Source organism: Nicotiana tomentosiformis, chromosome 11 (genome assembly GCF_000390325.3).
Source record: "Nicotiana tomentosiformis chromosome 11, ASM39032v3, whole genome shotgun sequence".
NCBI lineage: Eukaryota > Viridiplantae > Streptophyta > Magnoliopsida > Solanales > Solanaceae > Nicotiana > Nicotiana tomentosiformis.
In genome coordinates this window covers 21,896,026-21,918,608 of record NC_090822.1, presented here as the reverse complement: position 1 = coordinate 21,918,608, position 22,583 = coordinate 21,896,026, and the positions used below count along the sequence as shown (strand labels likewise).

The window sequence follows — 22,583 nt, the reverse complement described above, 5'->3', positions numbered from 1 at the left end:
CTTCTTCCTAAATTGATTAATACAATATTTTATGAGGATTAATGTGTGAGCCTTTTTCTTCTAATTCTCTTTGCTTATAAAGCATATCGTACTTTTTCCCTTTGAACAAGGATTGGTTCCTCTCTCTTCTCCTTGTAATACCCCGTTGAAATTGGCTTATCATCTCCAAATTGATCAGACCTGAGTTCCAGTATCTCCTTCACCGTGCAGAAAAAGAATTTAACTTTGATCATTATTAGAAGAAAGGAAATAGAAGGAGGAGTAAAAGTATTGAAAGAAGACTATTCTGCTACTATACAATATGATGATCAAGTATAACAATCTCTTTATTTTGAATAGTTTGAAAGACTATTCTGATTCATCATAAATAAGGAGAATTGCAGAAGTCTTTTATGGCGATCTATGTAGGCATTTGATATATGTTTACTGCTATGTACAATACGAACATCAGAGAGTAATTTCTATGTTCGTGAGAGAGAGTCGCTCAAACTTGATGAAGTTTTTTATTTTTTTGTCAAGCAACGCTATTTTTGTATGGCTTCTTCTTTTGGAATATAGGAAATTACTTTGTCTGTTTCATTATCTCAAGTTGTAAGATCAAACATAGTTAAACTTTGAGCAGGTATCAAAACTCGCCTAAAGCCAACATTATTCATTTGTTGTACTGGATATGAAAGATCTTAAGGACTCACTTAGCTACATTATGTGTTCTCTTTTTTCTACTTCTTTTTAATTTTTAATTTTATATCTTGTGATTTTATGTCCAGCAATAAGATTCACGGACTAACTACCAGCAAAAGTAGATGAAACGTTTAAACATTTCGAACGGTAACTTTCATATATGCTTAGTAAAGTAAACCTCATGCAACAACATGCTGGATTATCAGGACGTTTAAGAATTAGTTTGGAAAAGTGTGACAAAAATATATTGTAAGCAAATAATTTTTTTTAAATATATTTATTTAGTTTTTTTGTTGTGGTGCCACCGTGGCTACTTCTTTTTATTTTTACTTCTTTGCCTAAAACAAACATATGTGTGATGGTTTGATTTGCCCTTTTTTGGAAACTTGAGTTGTACACATTACTAGCTTTTTGATCAATCACTTGAAAAAAAACTACTTTTTGTTTATTTTAATACTCCAGAATTATAAAAAGTATGTTATAATTTAATTAAATTATAATAAGATCAAAATCATAAATTTATTATTTTCTTTTACAACACAAATTGACTAGTTAACAATAATTCCAAGAAAAAGAGTTAAGAAAGACCATATTGATTAAAAAAAAATTGCACTTTTTTTATTCATCAAATTCACTTTACAATTTGACTGTTCAACGTGCTACCATGTCCATGGCCATCTTCTTCAGTCCTTACTGAACTTTCTTTCAATTCCCAAATCTCAGCTCTGAGTTTGGACACTGAAGTTTGAACCAATAAAACATGTCGATACAAATTCAAAGACCGCCCAATGAGTCATGGGACTGTATGTTACCGGGCCCACCATCCCGTTCCAACGGCGGATCCGTCGACATTTCTCCCGCCGGCCTCTTCGCTTATTCCTCCGGCAGCTCTGTTTCAGTCGTCGAAACTCATTCCATGCAACTCGTCACCACTATCCCTCTCCCACCCCCTACCACCTCCACTACCTCACTTTCCCCTTTCATTACCTCCGTTAAGTGGTCCCCACAGCCTCTCCCGCATCTCATCGACATTCCTCAACATCACCTCCTCCTCGCAGTCGGTGATCGTCAAGGCCGAATTTGTTTACTCGATTTCCGGTCTAAATCACCCACTGTTTTCTTCGATACCGGTTCGGGTTCCGGTTCTAAATTAGGGATTCAGGATCTCTGTTGGGTTCAAACTGGACCGGATTCGTGGATCCTAGCTGCTCTCTGCGGACCGAGTTTGCTCTCTCTTTATAATACTTTGACCGGTCGTTGTTTCTTCAAATACGACGCGTCGCCGGAGTATTTCTCGTGTATCCGTCGTGATCCGTTTGATTCCCGCCATTTTTGTGCCCTTGGGCTTAAAGGATTTTTGCTTACAGTAACTGCGTTAGGGGATACGGAGAATGATGTCGTGTTAAAGGAGCTTCAGATTCGTACGGACGCTTCTGAATTGCTGAAGCTAGAGAGAGATTCATCTTCATCTGCTACCGGAGGTGGTAATGGAGCTCCGGCGTCGGCTACATTTCCGACGTACATGGCGAAATTCGCGTTTTCGCCGCACTGGAGGCACTTGATGTTCGTGGCATTTCCGAGGGAGTTGGTGGTGTTTGATTTGCAGTATGAGACGGCATTGTTCTCTGCTGGACTGCCCCGGGGATGTGGGAAGTTTCTCGAGGTGTTGCCCGACTCGAATATTGAGGTTTTGTACTGTGCTCATCTTGATGGAAAGCTCAGTACTTGGCGGCGGAAAGAGTAAGTACTTAAAAGAAACTTGCGTACTTGGCATGAGTTCGACATTGTAGTTGCTGATTTCTGTAGCTTTACGTGATTGACATGTGATTTTTAACTTGTTTTGGTGTATTGTACTATGCATGTTGGAGCATTTAACTTCAAACTATGAATTCTGTTCACTCTTTGATTATGATTTAGGATCAGTTATTGCCCTGCGAATGATTGACTATATAGTTGACTATATTGATTTTTGCATTTGCCCGTGCGTGAACCTTAATGTTTCTTGCGACAAACTTAGAAGGTTATAGTTGTAGTTTTCCGATGAGAGGGAAAAATAAGATGTGCAAATACTTCAATTCACAAAGGTTGTGCTAAACTGCAGTTGTCGAGATGTTTAGGGTATTGATTCGCATCCACGAACATTCATTTGCTTTCCTTGTTGTTTCATGCGAGATAAAGTTGGATTATTTTTGGTGTTTTAGTTGTATAACCAAAGAGAACAAAAAGAAATGAATTTATCTTGATTTATGAGCAATGGAAGGGTTTAAACATGTCCCACTTAGACCTCCAAATGCATCGAGTCCATTAGTGCGGTACTATGATGATTGGAGATGCTAAAAAAAAGGATGAGGTAGAACTAAAATCAGACCGAGGGAAATTGTCCCAAAGATCTATGCGCTCTAATCAATGTTGACTTTGCTAAGAACAAATCATAATGCAGATCTTTATAGGCGATAAAACAACTTCGTCATTGTTGTTATACTTACATTCAGTTCGAAGTTTGTTTAGGTATTAGCTAGAAATTGTTTTAATCTAGTTAGAGACTTGTAATTCAGTGTGTGGAATTGTGAGATTTGGAGAACCTCTAACTTTAAAGTACACCTAATTTACCTTAAAGGACAAATTGTATAGTACTAAAACAAATTGAGCCCGGATAAAGCGGACATGGAGGATTCGTATACTCGTTCTCAACTAGTTCTGAATTTGAGGTTTAGTTAACTGATATTAATTGATCTACAAGCATCTCATAACAGGGAGTTTTAATCCAACCTTATATTCTTGAACTAACTTTGCTAGCTGATTAAGTTTGGGTTCAAGAAGTTCATAGTTGGGTTGATTTGTAGGTATATGTAGTATGGATTGTGGTGTTTCTTAAAGATATCCATGACTTAACTCAGGAGCTCTTTGGTGTTGTGGTAGCCAGATAAATGTTGTTTTCAGCCTGAATTCACCAATTCCTGCAAGCACTCATATGCAATGCTCTTTTTCATTAGTCTACTGGTTAATTTTTCTTACCCTCGTAAACATTTTCTTTGTCCTTGTTTTCCATGACCGTGACTAGAAACTTTGATATTCGTGTTTTTTTTTCTTCTTGCATTATAATTACTGAATTCTTGTATTCATGGGAGTTCAAAGGGATAACAATCTGCATGTTGTCACAGCAGAGAGCAAGTGCACACAATGTGTGCGATGGAAGAGCTAATGCCCTCAATTGGCACATCTGTTCCTTCCCCCTCAATTCTTGCAGCTGTTATCTCCCATTCAGATGCCGCCCTTCAAAATATTGGCAAGCTATATTCAGATGCACATCATTCAGTTGATGTGGATTTTGATAATCTATTTGATTTTTGTGATGAATCTCTTGTTTTATCTAAGACTCGTTTGATCTCTATTTCTGATGACGGGAAAGTATGGAAATGGCTCCTGACTGCTGAAGGATCTGTAGATGTTCAGAAGGACATGACAAATCCAGATAATGTTGTAGAAGCCTGTAAAACTATACCTTCAGAGATTCCCATTGGTCACATCTCTGAGATTAGTACTAGCAGCAGGACCAGTCTCTCAAAATCCCCTACAAGCCAGGATGAAGTGTCCTTCAAGGTTGGTTGAACATGCATAACTTTGGTCATAAAACAATGTCGAATATCATGTTGGATTGCACTGGCACTGTACTAACAAAATTATGAACAATGGATTAACCACATTCACAGGCATAACTTGGGTATAAAATATATATTATTGACATCATCACTAGCTTAAGCACCCCCCCCCCCCCCCTCCCCAAATCTGTATATTTACAAAAAATATATATTGATAAAAAAACAAAAGAAAGGAAACTAGATTATATAGAAAGAAGAAGCAGATAAAACTGTAAGAGGGGATTCTGATTTCACTGGATTATACTGGCTTCAGAAAAGGGTATAAGTTAGAGAAGGTTCCATTCTGTTCTATGTTAATTACGGAAAGGACAAAGAAAAAAGTTTTTGCGAGTATACAACATGAAAGTGTCAGCTTAAAAGGCAAAAGCCATTATTCATGTACAACATTTCCAGCTTATATTTGAATTGAGGGAGTTTTATAGAGTGTACATTCGGGGATTACCTATAATCTCACTTTTATTGCTGCCTGTGTTTTCTGATACTTATATTGTTATCACTGAAGCACTTGCGCTGCTTGTACTTGGAAAGATTTGATTTATTATCCGAGCGTCTTGACTAGATATTTTAAATAAGAAGTGTTTCCATTACTATGATTGAGAGGATGGGGGAGCAACTTATATTAATTGCTTTCTCATCAAAGGCAACATTTATTTTGGGTCTATGGTGTGGAGCAAATAAATAGTAGGTAGAGTGTCGCTAAAGATGGTACTTTTTTTGATGAAGTTGTGTATTAATTAAAAGGCATCCAGAAGATGCAATGATTACAAAAGAAAAGGAGATATCAGCTCCAAGAAAGGACAAAAACCTATTACAATACTATAGAGCTGATAAAGTCCAAGAAAAGGTCAGGGTTATACACGGGTGTGATTCACCCAGCAAAAAAGTAAAACTAAACTCTAGCCTTGAGTTTGTGTCTGATAGTTGAAATGCCATCAAAGCATCTTTGATTCCTTTCTGTCCATATGCACCACAAAATAACAGCAGGAACCATAGACCAGATTCTCTTGATGGACTTCTCAACTTTCCAGGAACTCCAGCTCACAAAGGCATCCCTAACATTGCGTGGCATAGTCCATTGTAGACCAAAAAGTGAAATAAACATAGACCAGATGTCTGTTGCAACTGTACAGTGGAGGAACAAGTGATTGATTGTTTCATGATTGCTAAGACACACATGGCATCTGTTGGCAAGTTGGAAACCCCTTATGAGAAGGTTATCATGAGTTAGGCAAGCACCCTGTAGTGTTATCCAACAGAAACCACTAACCTTAGGGGGAATTTTAGTCTTCCAAATAACTTTCCATGGCCACTGATCAATCAATGCTTTGTTAGTGCTCATGTTGTAGTAGCATGCTTTGACTGAATAGGAACCACCCCTACTCTTGCCCCATTTAAGTCTATCTCTGCCTTGGTTGTTGATGTGAGAAGGCACGGGAGAAAATATGTTATTGATATATTGAATGAATGAATAATGCTACACAAGAGGTCCTTATTTATAGCTATACTATACAAGGACATACTACTCCTCTACCAATGTGGGACAATACTACACTATATACATGCTGTAAATTAACACTCCCCTCAAGCCGGTGCATACAAATCATATGTACCGAGCTTGTTACATATATAACTAATACGAGGACCAGTGAGAGACTTGGTGAAGATATCTGCAAGTTGATCATTTGACCTCATAAACTTTGTAGCAATCTCTCCTGAAAGTATCTTTTCTCTGACGAAGTGACAATCAATCTCAATGTGTTTAGTTCTCTCATGGAACACCGGATTTGATGCAATATGAAAGGCAGCTTGATTATCGCACACAAGTTCCATCCGACTGATTTCACCAAATTTCAACTCCTTGAGCAATTGTTTGGTCCAGACTAGCTCACATGTTGCCATAGCCATTGCTCGATATTCTGCTTCTGCACTAGACCGAGCAACTACATTCTGTTTCTTGCTCTTCCAGGACACCAAATTTCCTCCTACTAAAACACAATATCCAGACGTAGAACGTCTATCAGAAGGTGATCCTGCCCAATCAGCATCTGAGTATCCAATGATCTGCTCATGACCTCGATCCTCAAAGAGTAACCCTTTGCCTGGAGCCGATTTTATATATCGAATAATGCGGACAACTGCATCCCAATGACTATCACAGGGAGAATTCATAAACTGACTTACCACACTCACAGGATAGGAAATGTCGGGTCTAGTCACTGTGAGATAATTTAATTTTCCAACCAGCCGCCTATAGCTTGCAGGATCGCTAAGCGGCTCCCCCTGTCCTGGCATAAGTTTAGAATTCGGATCCATCGGAGTGTCAACAGGTCTGCAACCTATCATCCCCGTCTCCTCAAGAATGTCTAAAGCATATTTTCTTTGAGAAATAACAATACCTGAGCTAGACTGGGCAACCTCAATACCCAGAAAGTACTTCAATCTGCCTAGATCCTTAGTTTGGAAGTGCTGGAAGAGATGCTGTTTCAGGTTGGTAATACCATCCTGATCATTGCCAGTAATAACAATATCATCAACATAGACTACCAGATAAATACAGAGACTTGAAGCAGAGTGCCGATAAAACACAGAGTGATCAGCTTCACTACGAATCATGCCAAACTCCTGGATAACCGTGCTGAACTTACCAAACCAGGCTCGAGGAGACTGCTTTAGACCATAAAGTGACCGACGCAAGCGACATACAAGGCCACGAGACTCCCCCTGAGCAACAAAACCAGGTGGTTGCTCCATATAAACCTCATCCTCAAGATCACCGTGAAGAAAGGCATTTTTAATGTCCAGCTGATACAGGGGCCAATGACGAACCGCAGCCATGGATAGAAAAAGGCGGACTGAAGCCACTTTAGCCACGGGAGAAGGTATCACTGTAATCGAACCCAAATATCTGAGTATATCCTTTGGCAACAAGACGGGCCTTAAGTCGATCAATCTGTCCATCGGGACCAACTTTGACTGCATAAACCCAACGACAACCAACAGTAGATTTACCTGAGGGAAGAGGAACAAGCTCCCAAGTACCACTTGTATGTAAAGCAGACATCTCGTCACTCATAGCCTGGCGCCATCCTGGATGAGACAACGCTTCACCTGTAGACTTAGGGATGGAAACTGAGGACAAAGAAGATATAAAAGCATAATGGGGAGATGACAGACGATGATAGCTCAAACCGACATAATGAGGATTAGGGTTAAGTGTGGTCCTTATACCTTTCCGAAGTGCAATCGGTGTACTAGGAGCAGGGTCCGCAGCAGGAGCAGGGTCAGGTGCAGGACGAGAACCAGTTGGGCCTGATGGAGGACGCAAACGACGACGATAAGTCAAGAGTGGTGTTCATGTGGCTGGGAACTAGGGGGAACAACACTAGACTCCTCAACGGTTGGTATGGATGAAAACTCTGTGGTCGATAGTGGAGGAGGAGCTATAGTAAACTCCTCAAAGGTCGGTATAGGTAAGACCTCAGATATATCATGGTGGTCAGCAGAGGTAAAGAAAGGTTTAGACTCAAAAAATGTGACGTCAGCTGACATAAGGTACCTACGAAGATCTGGAGAATAACAACGATATCCCTTCTGAACACGAGAATAACCAAGGAAGACACACTTGAGAGCACGGGGAGCTAACTTATCTTTCCCAGGGGCTAAGTTATGAACAAAACACGTGCTCCCAAAAACACGAGGTGGAAGAGAGTATAAGACGACTGAGGAAACAATACTGAATGCGGAATCTGATTCTTGATGGGAGATGAAGGCATCCGATTAATCAAATAACAAGCTGTGAGAACTGCATCGCCCCAAAAACGCAACGGAACACGAGATTCAATTAAAAGTGTGCGAGCAGTCTCAATAAGGTGCCTATTCTTTCTCTCAGCAACCCCATTTTGCTGAGGGGTATAAGGACAAGATGTCTGATGAATAATTCCCTGAGAAGTCATAAACTGCTGAAATTGAGAAGATAAATATTCTAAGGCATTATCACTGCGAAAAATGCGAATAGAAACACCAAATTGGTTTTTGATTTCAGCACAGAAACTCTGGAATATAGAAAATAACTCAGAACGATCTTTCATTAAGAAAAGCCAAGTACATCTTGAATAATCATCAATGAAACTGACAAAGTAACGAAATCCCAAGGATGAACTGACTTTACTAGGACCCCATATATCAGAATGAACTAAGGAGAAGACATACTTTGCATGACTCTCAACACTACGCGAAAAGGAGGCTCGGGTATGTTTCCCAAGTTGACACGACTCACAATCTAATGTAGACAAACTAGATAAACTAGGCACCATCTTCTGAAGTTTGGATAAACTCGGATGTCCTAAACATCTGTGGATTAGATCTGGAGGATCTGTAACTAGACATGTTGTGGAAGGACTGAGTGAGTTCAGGTAGTAAAGGCCTTCTCATTCACGTCCTGTACCAATTGTCTGTCCGGTACTGCGGTCCTGCATAATAAAAGAATCGTCAATAAAGTATATACTACAATGGAGGGCACGAGTCAAACGACTAACAGATGCAAGACTAAAAGGACAGCCAGAAACATAAAGAACGGAATCTAGGGTGATAGAAGACAAGGGATTAGCTTGTCCAACTCCTTTTGCCTTAGTTTGACATCCGTTGGCTAAAGTAACAGTGGGAAGAGACTGTGAATATACAATATTTGACAAAAGTGATATATTACTAGAGATGTGATCAGAAGCGCCCGAGTCCATGACCCATGGGCCAAGAGTGCTAGACTGGGAAACACAAGCAAAAGAATTACCAGAAGTATCAGTCTGAGCAACTGAGGCTACTCGTGGAGATGTATGCTTACTTGCTCGATACTGAAGGAGTTCATTATATTCTTCTTTAGATAAAGAAAATTCCCGGTTACCTGGAGTCTCGGTCTGAGCAATGAAAGCATTTTTGGGTGGACGACCATGTAAGGAATAACACATTTTACGAGTGTGTCCAAGTTTGTGACAACAAGAACACTAGGGTCTAGATCTTCCAAAACGATCTCCTCCTCGTCTATGCTCCATAGTTTGAGATGCCCGAACATCCATTGTCTGGGATGCAAGAACAGAGGAATCAAGTATCTGTGATGAGATCACTGGTGGACTTGGTGTTGCAGCAAGGCGGAGTAATCGAGAGAATAATTCATCAACTGTCGGGACAGACGGACTAGCCAAAATCTGGTCGCGTACTGAATCAAGATCATTAGGAAGTCCAGCGAGGGTAAGAACGAGAAACATCTTCTGTCGCTGCTCTTGTTGTTTTTCCACACTAGCAGAAACTGGCATCAACTTCTCAAATTCCTCCATGACTGCCTGTACTTGACCCAAGTAAGTAGACATATCCAATTCCTGCTTCTTTAAGTTTGTCATCCGCGATATCACATCATAGAAGCGAGATATGTCATTAGTGTATAAGGTGCGTGCCTTTGCCCAAACCAAATAACATGTCTGGAATGGACGAAACAAGGGCATCAACTTGGAATCAATAGATCGCCACAAGATGCTACATAACTGAGCATCGATTTTTGCCCAAAGTGCTATTGCCTTTTCATCTCCATCGCTAGACTGTTTGATTAGATGATCTTGAACACCTTGACCTCTACACCATAACTCGACAGATTAAGCCCAAGCTAAGTAGTTTGAACCTCCCATTAAAGGTTCCGAGGTAATAATAGCACTAGAGTTTCCAGAACTCATGTTTCTAGACGCAAAAGCATCAAATCCCAAAGACATTGTTGCAAATTATTACCAAATAGGAGAAAGAATCAACTGTAATCCACTGAAACAGTGTACGGAAACACAGAAACAGAATACGGAAATACTGTAGCTGCCGGAATCTACTGTAGCTGCCGGAATAGTACTGTAGCTACCGGAAAAAACTCAAAGTTGTCAGAATGAAATGAAAACAGTAGGGGTAGGATCAGAATTACCAGGCGACCCAACTGTTCTGAAGGAAGATTTTCAAAAAATGGCCGGAAGTGGTCGTACGCGCCGGACGCGTGAGCTCACGCGCGTGAGCTTCTGGTGGCGCGTGGAGGCGCGTGAGGCTGCTTCTGCCGGAGTTGTTCACTGGGGTTTGGTCGCCGGACAGTGACGACTCTTGTGGTAGTGTTGGATTTTGCACAACATTGACAGAAATAAAGCAGATAGAAAACAACCTTAAAAAAATACTGATTTCTCTTTCCCGGAATCGCTGGAATTTATGCACAGCGATAAGTCTCTCACAATTGCTCTGATACCATGTGAGAAGGCACGGGAGAAAATATGTTATTGATATATTGAATGAATGAATAATACTACACAAGAGGTCCTTATTTATAGCTATACTATACAAGGACATACTACTCCTCTACCAATGTGGGACAATACTACACTATATACATGCTGTAAATTAACAGTTGATGGAAATGTTCTGAAGGCTGCCAAGTAGAGCTAGCAGATCCTCTATCTCCCAATCATTCAGGTTTCTCCTTAATCTTGGGCTCCAAGTGTTCTCTTCCCAGTTTTGAGCTACTGTAGAGTTTGAGTTAGATGCAACTGAGAATAGTGTTTGGGTAAGCATCCTTCAGAGTGCTTTGACCAGTCTAAAGATCCTTCCAAAATAGAATGTGTTCCCCACTGCCCACCTAGAGAGTTGTATTAAGAGAGAAGGTATTCCACAGCTTCCTGATACCCTTCCATAGACCACAACCATAAGGTGTATTAACCATATTAGAGCACCAATGACTATCACTGCCATACTTAGCTTGTACTACTTCCTTCCATAGACTCATTCCTTCTTGATTATACCTCCAAAGCCATTTCATCAGCATGCTCTTATTGTGTAGTGACAAATCCTTAACTCCTAGACCCCCAAGTGATTTGGAAAGTATTACCTTATCCCATTTCACAAGATGGAATTTGTGATCTTTGGAATTACCTTCCCATAAGAATGAGCACCTGAGTTTATCAAGCTGCTTTCGAACTTTAACTGGTAGAGGAAATAGAGACATAATGTAGGTTGGTAAGCTATCCAGTAGTACTGATAAGAGTTAGTCTGCCACCAAAGGAGAGATACTGTTGCTGCCAGGAAGCCAGCCTTTTTTCAAAATTTTCAATAACCCCATTCCATACCTCAGTTGATCTATGTCTAGCCCCCAATGGAAAGCCTAGGTAAGTGGTTGGGAATGAACCCGTATTGCAACACATGATCTCAGCCAACACCTCCAGGTTAGGTACACAATTAACAGGGTATATGACACTTTTTGACATGTTAATGTGTAGCCCGGACAAAGCTTCAAAAATCATCAATGTGATGTTGAGATATTGAACTTGTGACTCCTCTGCACCACAGAAAATGAGAGTATCATCGGCATATAATAGATGGGACGCAGAGACTGAAGACTCTGGTCTAGTGTCAATACCAAATCCCTCCAACCATTGTAGTTGTTTGGCCTTCTCCAACATTTTGCTCAGACCCTCCATTGCTCGGATAAAGAGAAAAGGGGATAAAGGATCCCCTTGCCTTATTCCTCTCTTAGGGGAGAAAAAGCCAACAAGGCTTCTATTCAGTAGGATAGAGTTCTTGACAGTATTCGCTAAAGGTGGTACTTTGACGTCCTCCAATCTTTTTTTTTTTATTATGTAAAAGGTGCAGGCAGCATATAGACAAATTTATTGGACTTACTGATTGCGTGCAAGGGTTAAAATGAAGCAACCTATTTATAGTTATGCACAACAATAATGTAAAATTCAAGACTTGGTGTCCTAGTTACTTGAGTTGCGTGAGCTCTTTAGATAGGGCTTCCTTGTCAACCAAAAGAGTTGGCTCTATTCCTCGTTCTTTTACAGTTGATTGATAGGTTTTACAAGGTATACTTTTATGTTATACCTGCACAAATAGTGGAGAAAATATTCATTCTGGTCATTCTTGCTGGGATGGAGGGTCTCCTTTCATTGGCTGACAGGGAAAAAAATGAAGCATGTGATCATGGGCCCTTAAATAAATGATTGATAAACTAATTTCTGTTATGAAAATAATTATATTGTGGATGTCCATTTATTACTCCGCTATAGATTATCCATTTAGTACTCTGTTGAAGTTTATCTACAAGCAGCTGATGCAGGCAGGTTGCAAGCAGCTTAATGAAATGATTTGCAGCTGCTTCTTATTAAACAGACAGGTTGCAAGCAGCTCATGCAGACATCTTACAAGCAGCTAAAGAAAAGCCTTGCAGCTGCTTCCTGAAAAGCCTCGCAGCTGCTTCCTTTCTTCTATAAATAGAGGAATTTTTAGTTCATTATGTACATAAGTTTGAAGTTTGAATAATATATCAGTTTCTCTCTATAATTGTCTTTACATTACAGTTTTTATTTTATAACAATTTCTTCCTTTGTCTTAGAATTTAAGTTTTTTTAACTATAGCTGAAGGCCAGTTTACGATTGCAGATTAGTCTAGTGGGACAGCTTCATCTTCTTTCTTCAGCAGTGACTATGCTGGCTGTACCTTCCCCTTCTTTGACTGCTACCTTGGGACGTAAGTATATTTGTGGACTGCTACTTTGTTTGTGTTATATAAAATTTATCAAGTTTTTGGACGAGGTAGTGCTGCTTTTGCCACTAAATAGATTACAATCATGAAGGTGGAGGAAACTCTCCAGCTGTGGCTGTTCCGCTGGTTGCTGTGGGAACTCAAAGTGGTACAATAGATGTGATTGATGTCTCTGCCAATGCTGTCACCGTTAGCTTTGCAGTCCATAACAGTGTTGTCAGGGGATTAAGGTGGCTTGGCAATTCCCGGCTGGTTTCTTTCTCGTACTCACAGGTGACAAACATGTACAGTGGAAAGTTCACTATTTCCAAGGCTAAAACATTATGTTTGCATCTTCTTCTCTACCTGTTGAGTGGCTTCTTTAGCATTTCTATCACGGAGTAATCTTCCATTGCATATTCTTTTTTCCGTTGCATATACTGTTTGTTTTAGGTAAAAACTGACTCAAATCGATTCATGAATATTCCTAAATATATTAAGGGCTATTTCCCCCTCAAATGCAAGTGAATTATCCTCCTTTTTCCTCCCTTTTTTTGGTTATGTTAAGATTTGAGTATTTTTTGCAACTGCATGAAGCACAGGGAAATTCATTAGTTTATATATAAAAAATGAATGTCCTCACAAGGAATCTTCATTTTGGACTTCAGGGTACAGAAAAAGCAGGTGGCTACATCAATAGGCTTGTTGTGACATGTCTTCGAAGTGGACTCAATCGACCATTTCGAGTTCTACAGAAGCCAGAGCGAGCACCTATTAGAGCTTTAAGGGCTTCATCTTCTGGCAGGTGCATTTGTCATCCCGTAAATATTGTGTGCATGAAAAGATGAATTGCTTTTGTTTCCCCGACGCAGTAAATTTAACGAGATCTTTACTCTTTAAGTGTTAGTTTACAACATGTATATAGTGTAGTATTGTCCCACATTGGTAGAGGAGTAGTATGTCCTTGTATAGTATAGCTATAAATAAGGACCTCTTGTATTGTATTGTTCATTTAATATCAATAACATATTTTTTTCCGTGCCTTCTCACATGGTATCAGAGCAATTGTGAGAGACTTATCGCTGTGCATAAATTCCAGCGATTCCGGGAAAGAGAAATCAATACTTTTTTTAAGGCTGTTTTCTATCTGCTTCATTTTTGTCAGTGTTGTGCAAAATCCAACACTACCACAAGAGTCGTCACTGTTCGGCGACCAAACCCCAGTGAAAAGCTCCGGCAGCAGCCTCCTCACGCGCCATCAGAAGCTCACGCGCTGGCGCGTACGACCACTTCCGGCCATTTTTTGAAAATCTTCCTTCAGAACAGTTGGGTCGCCTGGTAATTCCGATCCTACCCCTACTGTTTTCATTTCATTCCGACAATTTTGTGTTTTTTCCGGCAGCTACAATACTATTCCGGCAGCTACAGTATTTCCGTATTCTGTTTCTGTATTTCCGTACTCTGTTTCAGTGGATTACAGTTGATTCTTTCTCTTATTTGGTAATAATTTGCAACAATGTCTTTGGGATTTGATGCTTTTGGGTCTAGAAACATAGTTCTGGAAGCTCTAGTGCTATTATTACCTTGGAACCTTTAATGGGAGGTTCAAACTACTTAGCTTGGGCTTCATCTGTCGAGTTGTGGTGTAGAGGTCAAGGTGTTCAAGATCATCTAATCAACCAGTCTAGCGATGGAGATGAAAAGGCAATAACACTTTGGGCAAAAATCGATGCTCAGTTATGTGACATCTTGTGGCGATCTATTGATTCCAAGTTGATGCCCTTATTTCGTCCATTCCAGACATGTTATTTGGTTTGGGCAAAGGCACGCACCTTATACACTAATGACATATCTCGCTTCTATGATGTGATATCGCGGATGACAAACTTAAAGAAGCAGGAATTGGATATGTCTACTTATTTGGGTCAAGTAAAGACAGTCATGGAGGAATTTGAGAAGTTGATGCCAGTTTCTGCTAGTGTGGAAAAACAACAAGAGCAGCGACAGAAGATGTTTCTCGTTCTTACCCTCGCTGGACTTCCTAATGATCTTGATTCAGTACGCGACCAGATTTTGGCTAGTTCGACTGTCTCGACAGTTGATGAATTATTCTCTCGATTACTCCGCCTTGCTGCAACACCAAGTCCACCAGTGATCTCATCACAGATACTTGATTCCTCTGTTCTTGCATCCCAGACAATGGATGTTCGGGCATCTCAAACTATGGAGCATAGACGATGAGGAGATCGTTTTGGAAGATCTAGACCCTAGTGTTCTTATTGTCACAAACTTGGACACACTCGTGAAATGTGCTATTCCTTACATGGTCGTCCACCCAAAAATGCTTACATTGCTCAGACCGAGACTCCAGGTAACCGGGGATTTTCTTTATCTAAAGAAGAATATAATGAGCTCCTTCAGTATCGAGCAAGTAAGCATACATCTCCACAAGTAGCCTCAGTTGCTTAGACTGATACTTCTGTTACTGGTAATTCTTTTGCTTGTGTTTCCCAGTCTAGCACTCTTGGCCCATGGGTCATGGACTCCGGCGCTTCTGATCACATTTCTAGTAATATATCACTTTTGTCAAATATTGTATGTTCACAGTCTCTTCCCACTGTTACTTTAGCCAATGGATGTCAAACTAAGGCAAAAGGAGTTGGACAAGCTAATCCCTTGTCTTCTATCACCCTAGATTCCGTTCTTTATGTCCCTGACTGTCCTTTTAGTCTTGCATCTGTTAGTCGTTTGACTCGTGCCCTCCATTGTGGTATATATTTTATTGACGATTCTTTTATTATGCAGGACCGCAGTACGGGACAGACAATTGGTACAGGACGTGAATGAGAAGGCCTTTACTACCTTAACTCACTCAGTCCTTCCATAACATGTCTAGTTACAGATCCTCCAGATCTAATCCACAGACGTTTAGGACATCCGAGTTTATCCAAACTTCAGAAGATGGTGCCTAGTTTATCTAGTTTGTCTACATTAGATTGTGAGTCGTATCAACTTGGGAAACATACTCGAGCCTCCTTTTCGCGTAGTGTTGAGAGTCATGCAGAGTATGTCTTCTCCTTAGTTCATTCTGATATATGGGGTCCTAGTAGAGTCAATTCATCCTTGGGATTTCGTTATTTTGTTAGTTTCATTGATGATTATTCAAGATGTACTTGGCTTTTCTTAATGAAAGATCGTTATGAGTTATTTTCTATATTCCAGAGTTTATGTGCTGAAATCAAAAACCAATTTGGTGTTTCTATTCGCATTTTTCACAGTGATAATGCCTTAGAATATTTATATTCTCAATTTCAGCAGTTTATGACTTCTCAAGGAATTATTCATCAGACATCTTGTCCTTATACCCCTCAACAAAATGGGGTTGTTGAGAGAACGAATAGGCACCTTATTGAGACTGCTCGCACACTTCTAATTGAATCTCGTGTTCCGTTGCGTTTTTGGGGCGATGCAGTTCTCACAGCTTGTTATTTGATTAATCGGATGCCTTCATCTCCCATCAAGGATCAGATTCCGCATTCAGTATTGTTTTCCCAGTCACCCTTATACTCTCTTCCACCTCGTGTTTTTGGGAGCACGTGTTTTGTTCATAACTTAGCTCCTGGGAAAGATAAGTAAGCTCCTCGTGCTCTCAAGTGTGTCTTCTTTGGTTATTCTCGTGTTCAGAAGGGATATCGTTGTTATTCTCCAGATCTTCGTAGGTACCTTATGTCAGTTGACGTCACATTTTTTGAGTCTAAACCTTTCTTTACTTCTGCTGACCACCATGATATATCTGAGGTCTTTTCTATACCGACCTTTGAGGAGTTTACTATAGCTCTTCCTCCACCTTCGACCACAGAGGTTTCATCCATACCAACCGTTGAGGAGTCTAGTGTTGTTCCCCCTAGTTCCCCAGCCACAGGAACACCATTTTTGACTTATCATCGTTGTTTGCATCCTCCATCAGGCCCAACTGGTTCTCGTCCTGCACCTGACCCTGCTCCTGCTGCGGACCCTGCTCCTAGCACACCGATTGCACTTCGGAAAGGTATACAGACCACACTTAACCCTAATCCTCATTATGTCGGTTTGAGCTATCATCGTCTGTCATCTCCCCATTATGCTTTTATATCTTCTTTGTCCTCGGTTTCCATCCCTAAGTCTACAGGTGAAGCGTTGTCTCGTCCAGGATGGCGACAGGCTATGAGTGACGAGATGTTTACTTTACATACAAGTGGTACTTGGGAGCTTGTTCCTCTTTCCTCAGGTAAATCTACTGTTGGTTGTCGTTGGGTTTATGCAGTCAAAGTTGGTCCCGATGGACAGATTGATCGACTTAAGGCCCGTCTTGCTGCCAAAGGATATACTCAGATATTTGGGCTTGCTTACAGTGATACCTTCTCTCCCGTGGCTAAAGTGGCTTCAGTCCGCCTTTTTCTATCCATGGCTGCGGTTCGTCATTGGCCCCTCTATCAGCTGGACATTAAAAATGCCGTTCTTCACGGTGATCTTGAGGATGAGGTTTATATGGAGCAACCATCTGGTTTTGTTGCTCAGGGGGAGTCTCGTGGCCTTGTACGTCGCTTGCGTCGGTCACTTTATGGTCTAAAGCAGTCTCCTCGAGCATGGTTTGGTAAGTTCAGCACGGTTATCCAGGAGTTTGGCATGACTCGTAGTGAAGCTGATCATTCTGTGTTTTATCGACACTCTACTTCAAGTCTCTGTATTTATCTGGTAGTCTATGTTGATAATATTGTTATTACTGGCAATGATCAGGATGGTATTACCAATCTGAAGCAGCATCTCTTCCAACACTTCCAAACTAAGGATCTAGGCAGATTGAAGTACTTTCTAGGTATTAAGGTTGCCCAGTCTAGCTCAGGTATTGTTATTTCTCAAAGAAAATATGCTTTAGACATTCTTGAGGAGACGGGGATGATAGGTTGCAGACCTGTTGACACTCCGATGGATCCGAATTCTAAACTTATGCCAGGACAGGGGGAGCCGCTTAGCGATCCTGCAAGCTATAGACGGCTGGTTGGAAAATTAAATTATCTCACAGTGACTAGACCCGACATTTCTTATCCTGTGAGTGTTGTAAGTCAGTTTATGAATTCTCCCTGTGATAGTCATTGGGATGCAGTTGTCCGCATTATTCGCTATATAAAATCGGCTCCAGGCAAAGGGTTACTCTTTGAGGATCGAGGTCATGAGCAAATCATTGGATACTCAGATGCTGATTGGGCAGGATCACCTTCTGATAGACGTTCTACGTCTGTATATTGTGTTTTAGTAGGAGGAAATTTGGTGTCCTGGAAAAGCAAGAAACAGAATGTAGTTGCTCGGTCTAGTGCAGAAGCAGAATATCGAGCAATGGCTATGGCAACATGTGAGCTAGTCTGGACCAAACAATTGCTCAAGGAGTTAAAATTTGGTGAAATCAGTCGGATGGAACTTGTGTGCGATAATCAAGCTGCCCTTCATATTGCATCAAATCCGGTGTTCCGTGAGAGAACTAAACACATTGAGATTGATTGTCACTTCGTCGGAGAAAAGATACTTTCAGGAGAGATTGCTACAAAGTTTGTGAGGTCGAATGATCAACTTGCAGATATTTTCACCAAGTCTCTCACTGGTCCTCGTATTGGTTATATATGTAACAAGCTCGGTACATATAATTTGTATGCACCGGCTTGAGGAGGAGTGTTAGTTTACAACATGTATATAGTGTAGTACTGTCTCACATTGGTAGAGGAGTAGTATGTCCTTGTATAGTATAGCTATAAATAAGGACCTCTTGTATTGTATTGTTCATTCAATATCAATAACATATTTTCTCCCGTGCCTTCTCACAATGACTAGGAGCAGTTAGGCTTTGCTGAAGGATCATACCATTTCATTTACAAGAGGCATGCATGTGCTAGGGAATGAGAAATCTTGAAATTTTAGTTGGCCAAGCTCCAGAGCGTTTTCATGTTTCTTGAGATTAGATTTTTAAGGACTATGTTTGTTATTTTGAACATTCTATTTGACATTTGAAAAGACAATGTGGCACCCATTTTACGTGTCATGGGATCACAATATATCATGGATGCACCTGCCACCTCATGAATGCAAGGACATTAGTGTTATTGACTTATGAAACATGGAAAGAGTTTTTCTTAATTATAAAATAAAAAACAATTTCTGGAAAAGAAATGTAGAGAGACAAATAAGTTAGTCTCTTCCTCCTTCCCACTAAGTTTTGTTTCTCCATTGCTGATGCACTTCAAATTGCTTTAGTACAAAATTCACTCTTTTTCTTTGTCTTTGTTTGTTTCTTTTAGTCAAATAACAGCTTTGTGCCCATGTAGCACTTCCTTTGCATTGTTTTCCGTTTGGTAATTCCTTTGCATTGTTTTTAAAGAAAAAATTGGGAGTCGGGAGAGGCTTGCCCCATGATTGACCCTCTTCTTCCATTCCTAAACTCATCTGGAGCATTGAAGACACGAGTAATCTTTTAAGTGCAGCATAACTACTCGGGGAAGGGGATCTTAGGGAAACTCTTGTTGATGCTAGTTAGATTATATACGAATGGGTACTGAATTCCTCTTTGCTCTCAAGATACCTGCGATATGAGTGATTCTTTCTAGTTAATGATTTACTTTGTCCCAAAAAACATTAAGTGACTCACAATGTGTGTTCTCTTTGTTCCACATCTTGTTCTATGTCCTTTTTTATCATGTCTCATTGAGCTGATAAAAGTCTTTGATGTTCCCTAATCTTTTAAGTCTAAAAGTGGTTTCCTGTTATGTAGGTACCTTTTGATTTTGTTTCGTGATGCACCAGTAGAAGTTTGGGCTATGACTAAGACACCAATCATGGTAAATATGTTCTTTCCCTTGTTCTCGCCATGATTCATATCGAGTAAAATATGTTTCCGGGTTGTTGCAATTACTTTTTGGATCTTGATATAGCATTTTTTGAATTAATGAAGGTATTGTGGATCCATTTAAAAAAATGGAAGTATTGTGGTTTGTAAGTTGACCTAGTCAATGAGATTGAGGCATAGTTTTTGATTTGACTGTGAATTCTAAGTGCTCTGAAGACGCTCACAGTGAATTGTAGTTTCTTCCCCACCTTTTCTTTTGATGACGTGGTGTTCGGATTAGCTTGAGCTCACCTCAACTATTCCTGCAGTTACTTGCTACCTCCCACCAGCACAAGTATCGGGTAGCTCTTTCGCCAAGGCTTAGGAGGATGAGAAGAGATCACCTAGAATTTTTTGTTTGTCTCTGTCTCTGTTGGGATTTGGAACCTTGATCTCCAATATTTGCTCTATCTTCATTGACCACTGGGCCTGCATACTAGTTACTTCCCCACCCTTAACGGAAAAAGGAAAAGAAAAATGAGTTTGCTTTCCATCTTTTTTTCTGTGAGAAGTTCTTGCATGGCTAAACTTTACTTGATACTAAAAGAACTTTTTTCTGATTTAAGAAATGATTTGTTTAATTTGAGACTCCAGTAATAAAGGACCTTTCAGTATTGCTTGGTTCATTTTAGGATGTAGGACTTTGTGGGTGATTGTATCATCTCCAGACCAATTCTACCAGAATGATCAACCATCTTAAGTTTTTGTATTGCAAAGATAAACAACAACTACGCCTCAATTTGAAGCAAGTTGTGGTTGGCTATATGAATTCACACTGATCATGTCACTCTATCTAGACCGGTAGCAATCCAATATCTGAAGATTTAGGTTCTCTAGAACTAGAAGTTCTCTATATTTTCTACTATCTTACAAATCTTTAGCCAGACTAAAAGACTCCCTAGTAAACTAAACATTAATCACAACTAATTGATGTCGCCTATATGGATTTTTTCTTCCATTGTGCTTTATTATGCGCTAAGTTTGCATGGATTCCAAGAGATTGTAGGTCTTTCGAGACAACTTCCTTCCATGAAAGTAGAATTTATCAGGTTACATCGATTAACTGCTGAGAATCCCAAGGGAGAGGACGTTCAGCAGTATACGTTCACTGGAATTAACTGTAACAGCCAAAATCAGTTGTTGCTTCATTCCAATAAATTAGTGAGAAGGAAAAGCTTTACGAAGCTAATATCCAGATTAGCTATGAAAATATCAGATTCTGCCACTTCTTGCTCCAGACATTCTTCTCACTTAGCCAGTTAGGCTTTTGAAAAGATGCTCCCTTGGAAAAATAAAGCGGAGCTTGTATTAGAATTCGAAGCGTGGATGTGAATGCTTTGCTATTTAGGATTTGCTTACCATGTAATTCCGTGTCAGTTCCTTTTCAGTCATGTGCTGTTTCTGTATCTAAACACGCTAAGTTACTTGTAAAAACTTATTCCACAAATTGATTTGGCTCTGAACTGGATTGTCAACTACCTGACGGAGATGATACCTTCGACCAAATGCTTGTAGCTAAGCTAGTGTCACCAATACTCCTGAAAAAGCTGAGTATTAATCCCCCTTGCCTGATGTTTCCTTGTTTATTGTTAGAGAAGAATTATTTCACAGAAATATAATTGAAGTATAGTAGAAATATTACATCTTTTTGTCTGTCTGGTTGGTCTTACTTTGCATTGCATTCTTTATCTTTACTTTCCAGCTTTTATTGTATCATATTTTCAATGCAGCTTAGATCACTAGCTCTACCGTTCACTGTGCTAGAATGGACTCTTCCAACAGTACCACGGCCAGTGCCTAAAGATCGTCCTGCCGTACCATCAACAGAAACATCCTCCCCAACAAAAGCAGCAGATGCTAGTGAGCTCAGCATACTTGTTTTTTCACTCATTACTTAAATATATATTTCTTTATCTGACTTACAAAACGATGTCTTTTACGATCTGTTGTTTTCTGTGATGGCTAATACTGAAGGAGTAAATTTTTGACTGCAGAAGGAGCTGGGACAGATGGATCTCAAGATGAATTTTCAGAAAGTTTCTCTTTTGCACTAGTCAATGGTGCACTAGGGGTTTTCGAGGTTCATGGTCGAAGGATCCGTGACTTCAGGTATCTTCTTCTAATGTTTATAAAACTATGATGGTCGATTAGTTAATATTTGTGGTCTAACTGTCTAAGTCGATTTTCGTCCAGTCTTGTAGAATTAGTTACAAATATTTCCCTTCTGATTTCATTTTACTGAGGACTATTACATCCAATCAAATTTTGCGGGTGGTAGGGAGTGTATTTGAAAGCATGGTCTAAAGCAATGGAAGAACAATTGACTTTTGATAGTTATAGCCATGCCAGAAAATGCGAAGGTATAATGCTTCTTTATCAAAAATGAATATTTAGATATAACGATTGATTCAAAATTATGAATCAATATTAATTTGGCCAAAGAGCCGACCTTTAGATTAGCTTCCTTTGACCCTTCTATGTATATCTGTCTGTGTATTTATTTCTCTTTCAAGTTGGGCAGAAACTCATTAAATCTTTTCTTGTTTCTACTTTTAAACCTAATGCAAAGGTTCTTTTGCCGATCAAAGTATGCAGAGACGTTGTAATCTGCTTAAGCTTCCAGCGACTCAGCTGTTGAACGGACAGTTCTGAATGGCCTATATGCTGTGAACAGGCTGATTATATAATAGGAATTTAAAGTATATCCCTGTGGCCTGTTAGCAACCAATGCAATTGATTAGATAATTTTGGTGTACCTATGGTCTTCCTTTAATTCTGAGCTCCAGTTTAAATCTTTATTTAT

At 39.9% G+C, this 22,583-nt stretch overlaps 1 protein-coding gene across 3 annotated transcripts in view; it reads left to right on the top strand.

Annotated features, from left to right (window-relative positions):
• The first annotated feature begins 1,309 nt into the window (after nt 1-1,309).
• Nucleotides 1,310-22,583, top strand: part of LOC104110863 (uncharacterized) — a 36,092-nt gene continuing 14,818 nt past the window's right edge. The window contains exons 1-8 of one of the 3 annotated variants that reach the window (XM_070188016.1): nt 1,310-2,421; nt 3,846-4,281; nt 12,789-12,876; nt 12,983-13,164; nt 13,539-13,675; nt 19,667-19,733; nt 21,511-21,640; nt 21,775-21,889. In XM_070188016.1, the coding sequence (XP_070044117.1) occupies nt 1,442-2,421; nt 3,846-4,281; nt 12,789-12,876; nt 12,983-13,164; nt 13,539-13,675; nt 19,667-19,733; nt 21,511-21,640; nt 21,775-21,889 (2,135 nt within the window). In that variant the 5' untranslated portion in view covers nt 1,310-1,441. Of the gene's footprint in view, nt 2,422-3,842; nt 4,282-12,788; nt 12,877-12,982; nt 13,165-13,538; nt 13,676-19,666; nt 19,734-21,510; nt 21,641-21,774; nt 21,890-22,583 lie in introns of all 3 variants that reach the window. The other 2 variants (XM_070188015.1, XM_070188017.1) reach the window with 2 other exon arrangements.